The following is a 21192-nucleotide window of genomic DNA, read 5'->3' as shown; positions in this document are numbered from 1 at the left end:
ATAACTAAAAACTTATCTTTGTTTCTCTGGAAGGGCCCAGCATGAGTAGCTGTTTAATAAATACCTGTTGACTTAATTCACACTAACACCAGTGGAAGGAAAAGTTTTTGAGGTCACAGATATTTAACATCTTCCTTTAGGTCTGTTAATAGTTGCTTTATGAATCTTGGTGCTCCTGTGTTGGGTGCATAGATATTTATAAGCGTTATTTCTTCTTGATGAAGTGTCCCTTTGATCATTATATATTGTCCCTCTGTGTCTCTCTTTACCTGTCTTATTTTGAAATCCACTTGGTCTGATATGAGAATTGCAACACCTGCCTTTTTTTCCTTGCTATTTGCTTGAAGTATTGTCCTCCACCCCTTCACCCTGAGTCTGTGTTTGTCCTTGGGGCTGAGGTGTGTTTCCTGGAGGCAACAAATTGTTGGATCGTGTTCTTTAATCCATTTTGCCACTCTGTGTCTTTTTATTGGAGAGTTCAATCCGTTCACATTGAGAGTGATTATTGATGCATGTGGACTTAATGCTGTTAATCTGTCGCTCATTATCTTGTTTTCCTGTGTTTCTTTTCCTGTTTGCTTTAGACTACCCATTTAATACTGCAATTTCTTATGCTGGGTTTCTTAGATTTTTCCTTATTTATGATTTGTGACTCTGTTCTGTACTTTATTTTAGTGTCTACCTTGAAGTTTGTATTTAGAATCTCGTGTATAATATAGTCTATTCTCTGGTGGTCTCTTACCTACTTGACCAATACTGATTTAGACCCTTTGCTCTTCCCCTCCTAAATAATTATTTTCATTTTTTATTCCAACTCGTCTTATTAATTTGTAGTTAAAGTGCTAAGATCATCCTTGTTTTGGTAGTTTCCTTACCTTTACCCTAATGCTATAATTGAATATTGCTATCCTGTTCTGGTTCTATCCATCGGTCTCCCTAGTCTGTGGATTATGTCCCCTTTCTCCCTTTTTTCTCTTTTCAGGTATGAGAGCCTTCTTGAGGATTTCTTGTAATGGAGGGCTTTTTGTTACAAATTCTCTTAACTTTTGTTTGTCTGGAGAAGATTTAATTTCTCCGTCATATCTGAAGGAAATTCTTGCTGGATAGAGTATTCTTGGCTGAAGATTTTTATCCTTTAAAGCTTTGAATATATCACTGCATTCTCTCCTAGCTTGTAGGGTTTCTGTAGAGAAATCCGCTGACAGTCTGATAGGGGCTCCTTTATAGGTTATTCTCTTTTTTTTCCTTACTTCCCTGAGTATTCTCTCCTTATCTTTCCTATTTGCCAACTTTACTACTATGTGCCTTGCAGTAGGTCTTTTTACATTGACAAATCTAGGAGATCTAAAACCCTCCTCTACACACATTTCTCCATCGATCCCTAGATTTGGGAAGTCCTCTTCAATAATTTCGTTAAGCACACTTTCTGCTCCATTTTCCTTTTCCATATTCTCGGGAATTCCTATGATCCTTATGTTCTTACTCCTCCTTGAATCCATTATCTCTCGGAGATTTTCCTCATTTTTTTAAATTCTTAGTTCTCTTTCTTCCTCTGTCTGGTGCCATTCAGCCTGTCTATCTTCGATTATGCTGATTTTCTCCTCTATGTTGTCTACACGGGCATTCAGGGAATCCGTATTCTGTTTTATCTGGTCCATTGTGTTTTTCATCTCAAGTAATTCTGTTTGATTCTTCTTTATGATTTCAGTCTCTTTTATGAAGTAACTCCAGAACTTGGCTTGTTTCTCTATCTTTTTCTCTACCTCATTGAGTTTTTTTATTATAGCTGCTCTGAATTCATTATCACTTAGTTTACCTAATTCCAAGTCCTCAGGACTTAATTCTGTGTTTTTATTGTTTTCCTTCTGGTCTGGGGCTTTTATAAATTGCTGGATGGTAGAGGAGCGGGTTTTTCGCATGGTGGTAGAATTCAGTTGCAGTTACAGCCTGTCGCCACTAGATGGGGGTCAAGAGCCGCGTGTTATGAGCTCTCCGCCTTGGGGCAAGATGGCTGCGCCCACTGGCTTTGCCGGGGGGGAGGGGCTGTTACCCACACGCACCGGTCTGGGTTCAGATCAGTTCTGTTCTCTGGTCTCCCAAGGCCCTTGATTTATGGGGTCCCCACAGACGGAAGCTTTCCCCCCATCAGCGGGTCTCCAGTGAATCAGCGGCAGGAGTCCTGGATGATCCCCCGGTCACGCGGCCCCTTCCTCGCTCCTTCCTGACCCGCGCCGCAGCGATCACAGACTCTAGGGGAGGGAGCGATGTTCTCTCCTACCGTTCCAGCGCCTCTGAAGGTGTAAGCAAGATTTATGATCTCCGCCTTCTTGGTATTGTAGGTCTCTAATGAGCTGGCATTATGTTTATTCTCTGAAATTCAGTTCTTCCAATCTTTTATTGTGCTTTGGAGGGGAGAGAATCCCAGGTCAGCTCACCCCGCCATTTTGCTCCACCCCCTCTCCAGGACTCAAGGTCACAGATATTTAAATTGCTAAATTAAACAAGGCTCATTAGCAAGACATATTTTTCTCTTCAGTTATGTCAAAATCAGAACTGCCCCTCTTCCTTCCCACTCATCATCTCTTCCTGTGTGTGTTTATTTTTTTTGTGGACTTCCACCTCATTTATTACCTTTCTTTCTTTCTGTTTGCATTTATTGCTCCGCTTACCTCATCAGACATTTCGTAGTTCACTGTATCCCCTTCTTTACCTCCCAATTCATTCTTTCACCTCTACTATTCCACCACAACTGCTCTAGCAAGTTATTAACGACCAATTAGCCTGATCCCATGGGTTGTTTGTAGTCTTTGCTTTACCCCTCATCCCCTTCAGCAGTCACTCCCATCATCTCTTTTCCTTTGGGTTCCAGGACATCACTCTCCTTTAGTCTTCCTCCAACTTCTCTGACCATTTCTTTTTGATTTCATTCGTTGCCCTTTTCCTGGACCCATACCTTAATTATGATATTTACAAGGTTTCTGATCTCAGCCCTTCTCTTTTGCTGTAAACTCTCTGGGCGATCTTACTTAACACCATAGCTACAAGTGCCATCTATCTGGTGATAATTCTCACATGTAGATGTGCCAAAATTTCATAATACTACATACATAAAAAATGAGCGCATGTGAAAAGTAGTGAAATCCAAAAGTCTCTAGTTTAGTTAATAGCATTGTACCAATGTCAATTTCCTGGTTTTGATAATGTGCTATGTTTATGTAAGATAATATCCTTGGGGAAAGCTGGGTGAATAGTAGATGGGAACTCTGTGTACTACTTTGGCAACTTCTCTTCTTGTTCTTGTGAATCTTAACAAGTTAAAACGTAAAGACTGTGAGATGGCCTTATAATAAAACAAAATCAATCCTTTTTTGTAGCTTATTTACTTAACTTTCTTCTATTTTATAATGTGATAATTATTTTTACTTCAAATATTAATTATTTACTTTACTTTGTAGGATAAATCTCTTTTTTTAGCACTTTGGTGGACATATCTAAGTAAATTCTATTTCAGTATATCGTTCAAAACAATTTTTCAGGTTTAGTGAATTTTGAACATGTTGTCAGACACATTTCTCTTTCACTTGAAATTCATATAGGGTTTGGGAAGTTTGATATAGATGTTATCAAATTTGTGTATAATGGCAAATATGATTTAGTAATGTTTGTGCAACATTCAATTATATTTTTAGGACATGTGGTGTTTTAACTTACAAAGGAAAATTCATATTTGAAAAGAATAGTTATTGTGTTAAAAATTTGATCTAAAAGGATTGGATTCACTTTTAGAAGTATTGTGCTAACTATGGAACATAAACAAAATTTCTTTATGTATTACATATTATTTCTTTATGAATTGTATATAGTAGTTTTTAAATTATCGGTATCTTTGGAAATTTTTTGCCTATATATCATCGTAAATATTTTTGAGCTGGAATTGAATTTAGAGGCCATTGTTGCCTTACTAAAATTAACTAACAGATAAAATCAGATAAAGATTTATTTAGTGTTCAGACCATATTTGATAAAGAAGTTTTCCAATTCTACAGAAATGAGTGGAAAAGTCCATATTTGGAAAAAATATTAGCAGTGCAATAGTTTGGCAAGGGAAATTTCCAGTGCTATTACTCAAATTTCTACAAATATTTCATTTTAAAATAACCTATGTCAAGCCAAAGTAATTCAATTTATTTATAAGAAAACAAAACATGAATTTATTTCATTCAAGAAAATGGAATATTTAAAAATTGATTAAAGAGTAATGAAGTGGTTATCAGTTACTAATATTGATTGACCTTCATTTTTTAAAGTAAACTTTTTATTTTGAGATAATTATATGTTAGCATGCAGTTATAAGAAATAATACAGAGAGATCCTGTGTACCCATTACCTAGTTTCCTATTACAAAACTATAGTACAATATCACAACTAGGATATTAATGTTAACAACGTTGACATTGATATAATCAAGATATGGAACATTGTCATTCACACAAGCGTCCTTCATGTTGTCCTTTTACAGCCACTCACTCCCCTTCTAATTCCACCCCTTCCTTAACTCCTGGCAACCATTAATCTGTTTCCCATATTTATAATTTTATCATTTCAAGAATGTTGTATAAATGGAATCGCACAGTAAGTAATCTTTGGAGATTTGCTTTTTTCATTCAGCATAATTCTCTGGAGATTCATCCTGCTTGTTGCATGCATCATTAGTTGGTTCATTTTTCCTGCTGAGGAGTATTCCATGATATGGATGTACCACAGTTTGTTTAACCATTTACCTATTGAAAGACATGTGAGTTGTTTCCATTATTTGACTGTGGAAAATAAAGCTTTTTGTGTACAGGTTTTTATGTGAATCTAAGCTTTTGTTTCTCTGAGATAAATGCCTAAGAGTGCAGTTGCTGGCTTGTATGGGAAGCAAATGTTTAGTTTTATAAAAAACTGGCATCCTTTTTAACAGAGTAGCTGCACCATTTTACAATCCCACCAGCAATGTGTGAGTGATTCAGTTTCTTCACATCCTCACCAGCATTTGGTGATGTCAGTATTTTATTTTAGCCATTCTGATAGGTGAGTTGTGATATCTCGTTGTAGTTTTAATTTGCATTTCCCTGATAGCTATTGATGTTGAGCATCTCTTCATGTGCTTACTTGCCATCTATAAATCCTCTTTGGTGAAATTTATCTTTTTGTCTTCTGCCTATTTTCTAATTGAGTTTTTTTTTTTTTTGCTATTGAGTTTTGAGAGCAAAAAAAATAGATAAATAGATAGTTTTCTAGATACTAGACTTTTGTTGGATAGATTTGCGGATATTTTCTCTCAGTCTGTAACATGTATTTTCATCTTCATAGTGGGTCTTTCACAGAGCAAAAGTTTTAATTTTAATAAAGTCCACTTTATCAATTTTTCCTTATGTGGATCATGCTTTTGGTATCAAGTTGGAAAGCTATTTTCCCAGCCCTAGATCCCAAAGATTTTATCCTATGTCTTATTCTAAAATGTTTATAGTCTCACCTTTTCCATTTAAATCATGGTCGATTTAAAGTTAATTTTTGTAGAAGGTGTGACACTTAGATCAAGGTTCCTTTTTTTTTTTTTTTTTTTTGCCTACAGTGGTAGAGAGAGCTCAGGCTCTGATCTCTTCCTCTTCTTATAAAGGCAACAATAATCCCATCATGAGTGCTCCCCATTATGACCTCATCTAAAACTAGTTGTCTTCCAAAGACCCCACCTTCAAATACCATCTCATTGAGGATGGGGGCTTCAACATGAATTTGGGGGACACAGACATTCAGTCCATAGCACAATACTTCATTTCTTTTTATTGCTGAATAATATTTTACCTACTCAAATCTGGTACTGAGCCCCTCTAGTGAATATTTCATTTCAATGATTGTACTTTTTAGCTGCAGAATTTATATTTGATTCTTTTTTTAAAAAGTAATTTCTTTCTCTTTATTGCTATTTTCTATTTGATAAGACATCATTCTCATACTTTCCTTTAGTTTTTTAAGATATGGTTTCTTTTAACTCTTTGAACATATTTAAAAGCTGATTTAAAGTCTTTGTCTAGAAAGTCCAATGTCTGGGCTTCCTCAAGAACTCTTTATTTTTTTTTGAGGAAGACTAGCCCTGAGCTAACGTCTGCTGCCAATCCTCTTTTTGCTGAGGAAGACTGGCCCTGAACTAACATCTGTGCCCATCTTCCTCTACTTTATATGTGGGACCCCTACCACAGCATGGCTTGACAAGCAGTGCCATGTCTGCACCTGGGATCTGAACCAGCGAACCCCAGGCTGCTGAAGCAGAATGTGCACACTTAACTGCTGAGCCACCGGGCTGGCCCCTCAAGAACACTTTCTGTTGATTTCCTTTTTCCCCTGTGTATAATAAAAATCCCAATAAGAATGTGTATGGGTCATACTTTCTTGTTTCTTTACATGCCTCATAACTTTTTGTTAAGAACTGGACATTTTGAATATTATAATGTGACAACTCTGGAAATTAGATTCTCTGCTCTCTTTAGGGTTTGTTGTTGTTGTTATTGCTTATTGTAGTTGTTGTTGTTTATTTGTTGAGTTACTTTTGTGAACCAATTATGTAAAGCCTATATTTTTTGTTGCATGTGGCCACTAAAGTCTCTGCTCACTTAGCTTAGTGGTCAGCTAATGATTGAACAGATCTTTCTTTAAATGTCTCTAAGCAATAACTCTCCCACCTTTGCTGAGGGGCTCTGTATGCTTGTTGAGGCATGCCTTCTACACTCAGCCAGGCCATTTAGGACTTCACCTTAACCTTGACTTCTTGCTTCTGCAGAGCCTCAAGGTCAGCTAGAGTTGAGAGCCTATGACCTTAGGTTTTTCCTGAGTAGATGCACAATCCTCTGTATGTACACAGTCCTGTACATGCACATGACCTTTTAGATTCCCAGGAACATTTCAGAGCTTTCAAAGCCCCCAATGGACATCACATCTCTAGCTTTATTTGAAAGTTTTTTTGTCAATTTGTTGTTTGTCCCAACTGTTATTACCACCTCAGGGACCTGCAATATTCAACAATTGACTCTGATTGTTTTTGACAAACATCAATCTGAGAAAAAGCTATTCACACATTGGGCAAGCTCTGAGTCAGGTCAAATAAAGACAAGGTTTGCTAGTGGGATTTTCCAAGGAACTCTCAGATAGATCAAATAATGGCTATTATTTGGGACTTGGGCTTTGGAAGAGTTCTGCTCCTCTCTCCCCCTAACCCCAGGCTGCTTAGCTGCTGGCTTTTACCATGATTGCAGGGCTTCTGGTTTTTAGGGCAAGTTAAAATGCCACAAACTTCACTGGCCTTACCAAAATTCAACCATTTTTCTTGAATAAACACTCCCTGGAGGTTGTCATAACCCTTTAATTTCCAGAGCTCTGAAAAGTTGATTTTGCCAATTTTTGCCAATTTTCTCATTGCTTTTATGAAGGAGGAGATTTTCAGAGAATTAATTTCCACAATTAATTATTTATACTTTAGAGTATTGCAAACAAAATATCAAAGAAGTTAAGCCATTAACTTTTGAATATCGTATCTTTTTAGTCTTTATTTCCATTTTTTGAAATCACTCAAAGCCTGTCCAATCCCAGTCTTTTGTTATTTTTTCTGGCCTGTATTTATCAGTGCTGAGCATCATAAAGTTAATTGTCTATTGCTTTTGTTCAATTTATCAAAATTCTAAAGCACTGAAATGACAGTTACTTCATACAGACTATGGGATAACTTAAAGAGCATTGAAAGTTACATTAAAATCCTATCTGAGGAGTTTATTAAACTAATGCCTATTTTGTTAAATAATTTTGAGAAATCAAATTTTTCAATTCTCAAGTTTAAAGTTTGTTGGATTAAGTAACCAATTAAAGAACTGAATGTTAGTAGGGTGTAGCACTATCAATAAATCATAAATATTTAGATTTTCTGAAAGAGTCTTGCTACTCAAAGTGTGGCCTGTGAGCCAACAGGTTTGTCATCACCTGGAGCTTGTCAGAAATGCAGAATTGTGGGCCTCATGCCAAACTTACTGAATCAGAATCTGCCTTTTAGTAAGATCCCCAGGTGCAAGGTATATATATTAAAGCTTCAGAAGCACTGGCCTAGAGAATCAATTTTTGGAAAGAAAGTACTCTTAGAGTATCCAAGTAAGGTAAGAGATAAAAGACCTGAATATCAAAAATAAAATATAGTGTTGAAAAAGTTATAATAAAAAGGATATTAAATTATAGGAAAAATAGGTAATTTTTAAAAGAACTGTTAAAATATTTTAGGCATATACATTTTATTAGGTTTAAGAATTTGAAGGACAGACACCAGGGAAATAAAGCCTAAGAAAATTACAAGGAAAATGTATTAAGTTCACATACACTAAAATATGTCTGCATGTGCAATAAGATACCAAAGACAAGAATACACTCTAAGTTGATTAAATAAGACACTTAGAAACATAGGATATCCACGAGAGGAATCCAGTCCATATTTCAAGTGTGAAGTATTGGAATAGTAAGTAACTGTCACCCTAAAAGAAAAGAATTAGGGTTATTTGTGAGAAAAGCAAAGAATAATGTAAATTCCACAAGAGCAGTACTTTTTATTTTGTTCACTGATACATTCCTAGAGTCTAGAAGACTACCTGGCATATGGCAGATGCTCCATAAATATTGACTAAATGAATGATGATTGCCAGAGAAGAACGGTGTCAGTGGGAGATTGAAGTAATTGACCTCCAAGGTCTCATTTTAATGTTCATTGATCCTATGATAGGGTGATAGACTGGAATATTAATAACAATTTTTTAAATCTAATTTTCTATCCAATGGTTACTGTGTTGATGGGTTTAATTTTATTTTGAGTCTTCAATGTTCCATAAGCTGTTAGAGATATTATTGTATAACTTATTTCATTAAATGTTCCTTTGTCACTTTGCAAGCCTCAATGTGTAACTCTATTCTGAGGAAAATTAAATGTAAATACTTGAGTAGATGTAGTTAACTACTGTTGATTTTCATGATAGAATAAACGCTTAAAGGATGAACAGGGTTGGCACCTGCGGAATCTACTAAAGGAACTAAGTGAAGCGAAGTCAGAGGGATTACCAGTTGTAACAAGAGAGGAAGTTGAAGACGCAATGAAGGAAAAATGGAACTTTGAGAGAGACCAGGAACAAAACTTGAAAGGTGATTTAGGAACTTAGAAAATTATCATAAAGCTGTATCAAGTTATTTCTTGAATGTATTAGTGCTTTTGTCTCCTGATATGTTCAAAATGCTGTGAAAATATTTCAGGTGACATTGTTACCACCACAACCACAAATACATGTAGGTAAATGGACAGGAGAAGGAAATAACAAAGTGGGCAGAGATACTGAAACCAAGAGAGGAGGAGGAGTAAGGGCAGTGGTCAAAAACAAAGACAGGCTGGGGCGGGCCCGGTGGCGCATTGGTTAAGTTCGCATGTTCCACTTCAGTGGCCCGGGGTTCGCCGGTTCAGATCCCGGGAGTGGTCATAGCACCAGTTGGCAAGCCATGCTGTGGTAGGCATCCCACATGTAAAGCAGAGGAAGATGGGCATGATGTTAGCTCAGGGCCCGTCTTCCTCAGCAAAAAAGAGGAGGATTGGCAGAGGTTAGCTCAGGGCTAATCTCCCTGAAAAAAAAAACCAAAACCAAAGACAGGCCAAACCATCTGACTCTTAACACCAGACTGTATCCTGTTAGATACCACACTGAACTCCTCACAGTGGGGCTTTGTTCTTTCTTCTGGCAAATTCTCTCATTTGCTGACTTCATTGGCTTCAGCCTCGGTTCAGACTTGAGAATAATAAGGTGAATATAACCATGGAGGCTTTCCCCCCCAATATCTTTACCAGAGCTAAGCCGGTAAAGATGGGAAAAGAGGGATTAGAGTTGGAAAAGGGGAAGTTTGGAAGACACAGATAGAAATGATGCCAGATATGGAAGGTGAAAGACCCAGGACATGCTCTTGCCATGGCTTTGGGAAATACCGTGGCCCTGGGGGTAAGTCACACACAGTTCCAACACATGCATTTTTTTAAAATTCCTATTTCTTCATCCTAAATTTGTTGCTAAGATTTCTAAAACTGCTTTTGCCAAAACCTCCATAAATACCATCTCTGCTGGGAAGCTGAAAAACCTGGGAAAGAGACTTGAGTGCTGTCAGGAAGCAAAACAAGGGACTAGATTTTCCTGAATTTCTCCAAGTACTTCAGAGAGCCTACCCAAGCTCTTTGCATACAGCAGGCCCTCTATTCATAGATAAGTGTTGTTTTGAGTGAAATAGTTACCAAGACCAAACATCAATCAGCAAACTTCACTTTTAGGAGTCTCCAAAGCTGTTGCCCCAAACCTCCTCCAACTCAAGTCTCTTTCTGGTGATGTCAAGAGCTAATAGTGATGTCATGAGGTGGCAGACACTGTGTTTTGCAGGGCTCCCCTCCAGGACAGTTCTGCTTATGTTTGAAGGAAGTATTTTAATAAGTCCTTTGAGATGGGAGTGAAACAAAGCGGATACTCAGATGTGCTCACTAAAGCACCTTCGAAGAGGAAAGGGCCCAGTCCGTTGAGGTGTGCCTGTTTATAGTTTGGACTGCGTGCTGGGACATGTGTGTCATATGAGACTGGGGCCAAGCTGGGTGACAGAGCACAGTAGAGGAGGGCTGGGCATGTGTGGTGGTCCAAGGAAGACAGAAGCCCACAGATGCTGAGGAAGAGAGGGAAAGTGAGAGGACAGATGTGTCTGCAAAGGATTTGCGAGGCGGTTTGTTAGGTACCAGGGAGTCACTTGCAACTCAATTTGGTTTGTGGAGCAGCAGCCGCAGCTTCACCTGGCAGCTTGTTACAATGCAGAATCTCAGACCCATCCAGACCCATCCAGACCTGCTGAATCAGAATCTCTCATTTTGACAAGATCCTAGGGCATTCCTACGAGCACTAAGGTTCGAGAAGTGCTGATGTAACTCCTTTCTTCCAACTTTGAGTTAGGATTCTTTCAGTTGCGGGGATAAAAATCCAATTCAAACTAGCCTAAAGCATAAAGAGGATGTTAATTTTTTCATATAACCAAACAGAAAAGGCAGGGTGCTACTGACCTGGACCCAGAGCCTTACATGCTGTCAGATCTCAGCTTTTTTTTTCTTTTAATCCCCTCTCCCCCTCCCTCTTTCTCCCCAACTCCCATTCTCCCCCACTCATTACCCCTCTTCTTCTTGCTGTCTTCCCCCTGAAAGTTGGTTCCTTTTTCTGACGCTGTTGTCCCCATGTGGCTGGAACTCTGACCATAGACACCTCTGATCTTCCGTTCTTTTAACCTCAAAATGGAGACAAAAGAGATATGTTTCCCACCAGTTTCACTGAAAATATTTCTGGATAAAGACTCTGACCATAAGCCTAGCTCAGGGTACATGCTCGCCCCAGACCAATCCCTATGGACAGGAGAAGGGGCTGCTGCAATTGGCCTACTTTTTTGCTAAAGGGTAGGAGAAGTTTGTTACCAGAAGAGAAGAGAGAGGGTTTTTGGGAAAGTAGAACAACAGCCACTACATCCACTTCTCCTTCAGAGTCTTCCCTGATGCCAACCAACCGTGCCCACAAAAGCTGAATATGGCACAGAGCTGAGACGGCAGCAGTCTGCTCAAGCAAGAGGACGGTTGACCATCTGGATTATAGCAGTACTAACTGTTCAATGACAATAACAAGTGCCATTTATTAAGGGATTTAAAAATATATTATCTTATTGTACATCTTTGGAAAAAGGCATGTCTGGAGTCCTGGGCCTCTGGACTGAAGAACATTCCTCTGACCCGATTGGAATGCTTCAGTCGTTCTATAAACATTTATTGAGAATCAACGAATTGCCAGACTCTGCACTAAATGCTGGATTTACAGAGATGAATAAGACGTGGTCTTGCCCTCAAGGAGTTCTCAAACAAGATGGTGTCTGGTGGTGAGCCAAACAGCCATTAAGTTCAATGTACCTGGCTCTTTGTAGTGCTTCCTTTCCCAAAATATTCAGCAGCATAATACTCAGCCTAAAGACGGAGTAGAGTGTCATGTTTAGCAAGTGCACCAGGGCAAACTGAAAGTTTGTATGCTTGAGATAGCTCAATGTTTATACATATTTAACTAGGGAACTTATCTTTCATTCTGAAGTCTTACTAAGCGGGAGTCGGGGAGACATGTTGTTATGATGATCATATGCTATCATTTCACACAAGGGAAGCCTAAACAAATGAACTTTAGATAACAAAGTCAAACAACTTACTTACAAAAATGGTTGCCAAGGACCATGGAAGGGCATAAGTTGAAATAGCTTTGCCCAGAGGCATAATTGCCAGAAAAATGACAATTTACTAATAAAAAGTATATGTAACATAATATATTGCACAAAATAGGACCCTTACCAAGCTGTCACAGGAATAATTTAAACTTGTGGTTTCCTGGGCGTATGAGTTAATTTCCTGTTATAGCCCTCAATCACAGACCAAAACCACATATCTACTTTATAATTGGAAGTTTAATTTTACTTAGATTTTGAGTTGTGGGGGATAGATAGATAGATAGGTAGTTTGAATAGTTTAAATTTCCTTAAATTGTAAATATAAAATCGTATTTATGAGGTAACAGTATTTTAATATCAGACCTTAACTTCATAAAATCAGATTGCAACATTTAATGCTTGCAAGGACAATAGAAGTGATATGGTGTCTTGATTTTCTTTCAACAGATATGCGCATGCAAATAAGTAATGCTGAGAAACTATTTCTTGAGAAACTCAGTGAGAAGGAATATTGGGAAGAGTACAAGAATGTAGGGAGTGAACAACATGCTAAACTCATTATCTCCTTACAAAATGACATCAATACAGTTAAAGAGAATGCAGAGAAAATGTCAGGTCAGTTGCAATAAAACTAGTTCAAGTTCAGTAAAAAATCTTTAGAGGGACAGACATTTAGTGAAAGAAAAAAAATGGGTACTCCCTGAATCATGCGTTACTCTCTGCTGTGAGCACAAGCAGCTATGAGCCTAAGGGTAAAGGTGGAGGGAGGAAGTGAATGAACTATTCCAGGACCACCTGTGAAACTGAGAAGGGGAAGTAAGGGATGGGGGGGTGGGGGAGTTGTGGAGAAGCCCTGTGACCAACCAACTTTGAGAAAGAAACTTCATTCAGTGGATGGTGTCTGCATGTCTGGAGAATTCCACAGAAGTAGGAGGGTCCTGTAGGGTTATAGTAGAAAAAGAGTCCACCTGAGGTAAGCTAAGACAACTTAGCCAGGCTGTACAACCAGAATCATTACAGTAGTCCCCCATTATCTGCGGGGTCTATGTTCCAAGACCCCCAGTGGATACCTGACCCTGCGAATAGTACTGAACCCTCTACATGTTATGTTTTTTCCTATACATACATACTTATGATAAAGTTTAATTTATGAATTAGGCACAGTGAGAGATTAATAACAATAACTAATAATAAAAAAAGAACGATTGAAACAATATACTGTAATAAAAGTTACTGTAGATCTTAGCAACCTCAGTATATGATTTTTTTAATTAAGTCTAGAACTTTCACATTTTCACTTAAAAGAAGCACTTTATGGCTTCTCTTTGGCATATCCGAGTTGCCAGCATCACTACTCTTGCTCTTTGGGGCCATTATTAAGTAAAATAAGGGTTACTTGCACACAAGCATTGTGATGCCCCTGCAGTCGATCCCGTAATAATAGAGATGGCTACTAAGTGACTAATGGGTGGGTAGTATATATATTATGGACACACTGAACAAAGGGATGATTCACTTCCCAGGCAGGATGAAGCAGTATGGCTCAAGATTTCATGACCCTACTCAGAATGGCTTGCAATTTAAAACATAAATTGTTCATTTCTGTAATTTTCCATTTAATGTTTTTTGGACCAAGGTTGGCCACAGGTAACTGAAACCACAGAAAATGGAACCTTGGATAAGGAAGGACTACTGTGTAGAGAAATGCCCAAATAAATGCTAAATTGTAGTCAGAAAAAAACTGGAGAACAAACGTGAGATGGGAAGTGGAGAGGGTGTGGAGCAGGACGGCATCGGGCATGGTGAAGCTTACCAGGACTAGATCTGGGGACCATGAGGCCACCTGTCACTGAGGCAAGCATGGTGGCTTCAAAGAACATCAGAGATCCAGAGACAGGAAAGCCATAGGACAAAATAAATGGGAGAAATCTGACCCAAAAGAATTCTGTGGGTGGATGACCGTTCTGAGCCCAGCTGGTGATGATGCCCTATGTTGTGGAGGAATTCAGGTGGGTTCATTCCCATTTTCCCCTGCTGGGGCCCATCGGACATGGAAGCAGAAGGGGCCATTCTGCTTCTGGGCCAATTTTTGTGTAAATTTCGCAGCTCAGGGCCTTTGCACCACTATGGTAGTATAAATTTGGCCCCAAATCAGTCTGGGCTTGGAGTTCCAATTTTTCAAAATGTTCTCTTCCCAAAAGAAAAGTAGAGAATAAAAGTGACACTCTCCTACTCCGGTCTATTCCCCCAGCCACTCACATCCTCTCTCTAGATAAAACTAGTATCACCAGTTCCTTGTGTAGCCTTTCAGAGATATCTACGCATATATAAATATGTACACAGCATGCTACAGACAGAATTTTTAACTTGCTTTTTCATGTAACAATATGGACTTCCTTATAGATCTGTATGTATTAGTACTTCCTCATTCTTCCAATGGTTACTTTGTTTTCTAGTACTAGAAATTTTTTACCGGGTCCCCTACTCATAAGCTTTTAGTTTGTTTCTTGTCTTTTACTATTATAAATAAAGCTCCAATGAATATCCTTACATATACCTCATTTTACTTCAGTGAGTATCCTTGTATTTATGTAAATCTCTAAAGAGGAATGGCTGGCCCAAACAGTCCATTTATTTTTGCTTTGACAGTTGTGACCCTCAATAGAGGTTGTACCAAGTTCTCTCCCCTGGCCTGCATGAGGATGCCTGTTTTCCCACATCTTCAACAACAGGGAATGTTAGCCAACTTTTTGTTCTTTACCAGACTTATAGGTACAAAACAGTATCTCATTGCAGCTTTAATTTCCGTTTCTCTTATTATAAGCCATAGTGAATCTCTCTTCATAAGTTCAAGAACCATATGAATTTCCTTTTCTGTGAACCATCTGTTCACATCCTTCGCCCATTTTTCTATTGTTTTGTGAAGCAATTTACATTTTAAGGAAATTAGTTCAACTGTGATAGAAGTACAAAAATTTTCCACTTTTGTCTTTAGTTTGTGGGGTGTAGTTATGAGAAAATTTTGCAGTTTTATAGTGCCCAACTTATCAGTCTTTGATTTATGATTTCTGAGATTATAAATAAATTCTCCAACATTTTCTTCTAGAATTTTTATGGCTTGATTTTTCTATTTAAATCTTTGATGTGTTTGGGTTTTTTGTGAGGTAGGAAACCAACTTTATTTTTTGCCAGATGGTTTTCCTGTTGTCCCAACATCATTTATCAAATAGTCCATTTTTACCCTACTGATTTGAAATGCTGACTTTATCATACTTTAATTTCCCATGTGTATTTTGATCTCTTCCTATACTTTCTATTCTGTTCCACTGATCTGTCTATGTATTTGTGTACCAGTACCACACTTTTAAAATATTTATTGTTTATATTTTATGATATATCTGATATGTTTAAAATTTTTTAAATAATTTATCCAGCATTCCTTCATTTTGCATTTTTAAAATAGGAAGAGTGATCTTCTCATATAAACTTAATTCATTATCTTGATCTACTCTATGATTCAATGAGTTAGGGATGGCTTTCGAACACACGCTATGCCTGAAGAGATTGCTACCTGGCCAGTATTTCCACCTGTCCTTGTTCAATTTTCTGCAGAGGGGGCTGAAAGGAGGCCATACCACAGGAGCGGATCAGCATGATGAAGCTGTGTGACAGCCAGAGTGTGTGAAGAGTGGACAAGACTCCCAAAAAGCTGTGGTGGAGTGAACCAAAGCAGAGCCAGACACAATAGGGAAGGCAGAACAATACAAATAAGTTGCAGCCAGCATGGTCTTGCAGTCAGCTTCTGCGAAATGACCACATTAGAGTAGGCATCTGAGCAGCCAGGAGTGTAAGGCACGAAGTCATAATCTCCCAAGCTCCTACTTGCAATGTCTCAAATTTTAATGAGAAAGAGACTTTTACATACTACCCATTTCTTTGTCTATATTCACAAGTGAATGGTTAATAGTTGTTACCCAAAGCATCATCTGAATCACAAAGGAGAATAATGAGATTTTCACATCTTCCTTTGTGCTGGTTACTTTTCTTTTAAGAAGAAACAGTCTACAGAATTTTATATAGAATTTGGAACAGAGTTGGATGTTATTATCGCTTTTTCAGTATTAATATGGCAATAGAAGGAGTTACAGCTTTAGTCAGAGTGTATTTGGTAATCTATTTTTTATGATTTACAGCAGAGCATTAATAGTTAATGTTATCAAACTCCAGGTTTTATGGTTTCAGATACTAAGAATGTAAAATCCATTATAGCTAAACTCCTGATCCATTGCAACTTTTAGATTGATTGTTGTGTTTTGTTGGGTAGAAGTTTCAAACAAATAGCCAGCATTAGTCTGATGGACTAGGTCTTGAAGTGAAAAAGAAATTCCATCAGAAATGAGATTGGAATGATTAAAATATTTGAGTAGGGGGCTGGCCCAGTGATGTAGTGGTTAAGTTTGCATGCTCTTGCTTCGGGAGCCTAGGGCATGCAGGTTCAGATCCCAGGTGTGGACCTACACACTATACATCAAGCCATGCTGTGGCAGCATCTCGCATACACAGCAGAGGAGGATTGGCACAGATGTTAGCTCAGGGACAATCTTCCTCAAGCAAAAAGAGGAAGATTGGCAAGAGATGGTAGCTCAGGGACAATTTTCCTCACACACACACAAAATTATTCAAGTGGTTACTTTGAATAAGAGGAAGAAAAATACAAGTTATGTAGATGAGCATACGTAGGTTAAAATAATGAAGACTTCCATTTTCTTATTCTCCAGATGTCAAGTTAGACTAGTCTCCCAAACCTAATGAATTTTCTTGTTTATAAACCACTTCCTCAGTCAGGCACTCTTGTTCCAACTGTGTTAGGACAGAAACTGACCTCTCCCAGCCCCCTTCCTGGCCGCTTCACAACTTGGGAGAGCTCTCCTCTTCTTTTTTTTTTACTCCCTCTTCCCCTCCCCACCAAAGTTGCTGCTGAAGTGCCATCATTTGCTGCTGCTACCCTGATGCCGAAGCCTCAGATCCCTGTCCATCAAAAACTTGCAGTTTGCCAAATTTGATTTTCTTCAAAATATTTTCTGTGGTGTCTCAGGGACTGCAGTAATATAAAGATATGGAAGAGAAATTTTTACACTCCATTTCAGAGTTTTCATCGAACAGGAGAGCAGTTATGCCAATACAAAGTACAGCTGAGGGCTGAATAACTCCTGCCTGGCTCCCTGGCCCCCTTTCCAGAGCCTTGGCTCCGGGTCTATTGAAAGACCAAACTAGCATATCTCCTTCCCTGTAGCCTAAGATCTTAGAGTTCTGCTTTGGCTAATTTGTTCTGTGGAGAATATTTGCCCTTTGGAACAGTGTCCTAAATAGCAGTTATGTTCCACAGCATGACTAGTACAACACTATTTAGTTACAGAATAAGTTAAATGGGTCTCTGTGGACCAGTCCAAAAATCTCGCAACCATATTGTCAACATCATTTATATAGGAAATACTCTCTGACTTCCAAATAATTATCATAATTATTATAACACAACTAATGGGGACATAGAACATAGATGTTATCATAAAACACAGCTAACTTTTGATTATTCTCAGATGAACTCATTTGTAGTACAGTTCCCTTCTGTTGCACGTGCCTGACTACTTCCCTTTATTCAATCTTTGCTCAAATGTTACCTCCTCAAAAAACCTTTCCCTGATCAGCCTATCTAAACTAAAGAATTTTAGTTTTTCTTCATCACGTCGTCACCTGAAATATTATTTATTTGCTTATTTACTTATTTATGTTCTGACTTCTCCACTACGATGTTCACGTCATAAGGGCAGGCAACACTCCCAGTGCCTTAAATGGTGTCATGCATGTTAAAAGAGCTTGATGATGATTTGTTGAACAGAAGATTGAACAAACTGGACTCATTTATCCAGCTTTAATTCTCTCCACTCTCTAAAGCAGCCTTAATGTCACTGCACCTTGCTTTCCTTGAACAGGGATATTGATTATATGATCTCTAAGCATCTTTCAAAGCCTAAACTTTTATGATCCTTTGCTTTCTCAATTCTGACATTTATAACCTAAGAAAATCTGGAGAGGACAGAGAACCCTGCACTTCTTTGTTTCTGTCCACCCTTCTTGCTCTGAGTCCAACTCAGAACCAGGTCTACTGACTTTCACAGCCCTCTGCTCCTCTCTCTCCTCTTCTCATTCTGTCTTTCCTGCCCCAGGAAACACATACCAAGAATACTGGAAATTTAGTTAGATGGAATCAGATGTCCAGGATGCTATTCGAGCAGATAATCAAATCTTTATATTCTGTCGTAGAATCAGAAGTTGTGCGATATGAAGGGTAGATGGCCGCACAAGTACTAAAGTGTTGGAAATTCTCCCTTTGGAGAGACAATCCTTTGAAAATACAAATAGCCGTGGGAGAGATATCATCTTAAACTAATTCACATTGAAGTGTTAGTAAATTATTGGAGCATTTCTTCTAATTGGAGGTGCTAGATGCTTCAGTAAAAACGTACCCTGAGAATTCAAGGAAAACAAATGTGTAGAAAGGAGAGGTGAGGATCATGGAAGATAAGATTTACTAACACCATAGTTTTACCTAGTGTCCTTTTTAAAGCTTCTAATTTTCTTTTTAAAGAACAATATAAAATCACTCTGGAAGATGCTCGAAAGAGAATAATCAGAGAAACTTTGTTGCAACTGGACCAAAAGAAGGAATGGGCCACAGAGGTATATTTCAATTTTCTTAAAAAAAAAACGAAACGTTTTCCCCTATTTTCTCTTGTGGTATATTATAATGGTTAAGAACTTGGGTTCTGAAGTTAAGCAGTTTAGTTTAAATCACAGTTCTACCACTTACTGGATGTATAAACTGAATTTTTTACTTGACTTTTCTGGGCTTCAGTTTCCTAATCTATAAAAAGGGGACAATAATAATATTTACCTTTAAAGAATAGTATGAAGATTGAAGGAGATGATTTAAGTAGCACAGTGCCTCATAAGGAACAAGAGCTCAGTAAATTATTATTCAGTTATTTTTAAGTATAATAATAATGGCTACAACAATTATTAAATAAAAGTTTTGGATGAATGAAATATAATTTGTCTAAAAATTACTTTCTTACATTTCCAAACCTAAGAGAGAACAGTGTACATTGCTCTAGTTTTAAAAATTTGGGATAAAAAAACCTTTGAGATTAAATTTCCAATCTTACGTGTTTTCTAGTGCCTTTGTTTTGGACAAAACGTCTGACTCTCTTTTCTTTTCACTGTCCTTCTCCTGTCCCCAGAGCATCTCCTAAATCAGTGAGGTCCCCACTGGTACATCCCTTCTTCAGAATCACAAGCGTCTGGCCTTTTCTAAACTCCTTCACTGAATTTCAGTTGCTACTGTTTGTTGCTTCCCTGTTGGTTCAGTTGTTCTTCAGTGTTACTATCCCATTACATGATTTTTACTGATTTACACAAATACAGAGGATTATGGAGAAGTGACCAATGGTTTGTCTGCCCACACAATTCGGCCACTTTGTATATTCACTTTGAGTGAATATGACTAAATGGTGAAATCAACAATTAAGTGATCTGACCATAGTTAAGATGACTAAACATGCGCATGTAGCTCAAACATGCTTCCAGTATACATATTTGATATATAACGAGGACTACTCCAGGTACCGTTGCTAGCACTTTGTACTTAAGTCTCTCAACAAGCCTGTAAGGACTCACTAATGAGGCACAGAGAAATTTTGTGACTTGCCGGGGCAAGTGGCAGAGTAGAGATGCAATTCAAGATGTCTCCTTCAGATCATTGCTCTTAATCATTACATTTCTTAATCATTTTCCAATTCTATACATTTTCTTTTCTCTGCATAATGCTGACCATCCACATGTGGGAATGAATTTTCCTCATTTCATCTGGCTATTTTAGCATATAGTTTACTTCCTATATTCCACTGTTGTGCAACCTAGGCTGCATATTGGAGTCACCTGAGAAATTTGTTTAACTCAGGTGGTGCCTGGGTCCCACCCACAAAGATGCTCATGTAATTGGCCCGGGCTATTACCTGGGCTTCTGGAGTTTTCAAAGTGGCCAGGAGACTCTAATGTGTAGACAAAGTTGAAATACACTTCTCCATTGTTAGTGAATTAAACCATTAGCCAACTAACTTCATTTATGAGCAACTTAACTTTTGTTCAAATGAAATTCTATGTTCAAAGAAACTTTAGAATTATCAGTTATAGCTGGAATATAAAAGTTTCTGGTTCCTAGGAAATGTAGATTTACTCTTAGTTTAATTAACATGATTTACAGAAAAGAATTTTTATTGCAAATCTTCCAACTCTAAAGACTTAGATAAATTTACCCTCAACATATTTTAAATTATTTCTGTCTGTGTTTATGATCTAGAAGATTTTTCCTAATTTCACTTCTTTTGGTTGTGCCCTTCAGTTACTGAATATTGAATTTGTAACATGGTATCCATATAAAAGTACCTCAAAGATAAATACAATCTGTCATCCACTGTAAAGTTCCTTTGGGTGAAACAGTAAATATCCAAGTAATTGAAAATGAATTTACATTTCATTTGAGCCTACTGACAAAGTAAGCCTTTTCCTGTTTTCCTCATCAAAATTCCTTTTTCTAGGAGACTGTCTAGTTACAGCCTGCTACCCTGAACTATTTGCTATTAGGTTTATAAATATGTATATTGTTATTGCTGACATGCAGAAATCTTTCCATTAAAAAGGTGGTAATATAATCTATTCATGCTTTTGGTATATGTTGGATTATGTCTGTGACCATAAACTTGAAGAAAGTTTGATCACTGCAGTTTAGCCATCTTAATTGTGGAGCAGATC

At 37.8% G+C, this 21192-nt stretch overlaps 1 protein-coding gene across 1 annotated transcript in view; it reads left to right on the top strand.

Moving 5' to 3' along the window:
* Nucleotides 1-21192, top strand: part of CCDC83 (coiled-coil domain containing 83) — a 48165-nt gene that overhangs the window by 13911 nt on the left and 13062 nt on the right. Inside the window, exons 5-7 of the mRNA XM_070490478.1 lie at nt 9045-9207; nt 12772-12939; nt 18971-19062. Of these exons, the coding sequence (XP_070346579.1) occupies nt 9045-9207; nt 12772-12939; nt 18971-19062 (423 nt within the window). The remainder of the gene's footprint in view (nt 1-9044; nt 9208-12771; nt 12940-18970; nt 19063-21192) is intronic.

The sequence above is a fragment of the Equus asinus genome, chromosome 20, assembly GCF_041296235.1.
Source record: "Equus asinus isolate D_3611 breed Donkey chromosome 20, EquAss-T2T_v2, whole genome shotgun sequence".
Classification (NCBI taxonomy): domain Eukaryota; kingdom Metazoa; phylum Chordata; class Mammalia; order Perissodactyla; family Equidae; genus Equus; species Equus asinus.
Note: the sequence above shows the minus strand (reverse complement) of the source record. Positions and strands in the feature narration are given on the sequence as shown.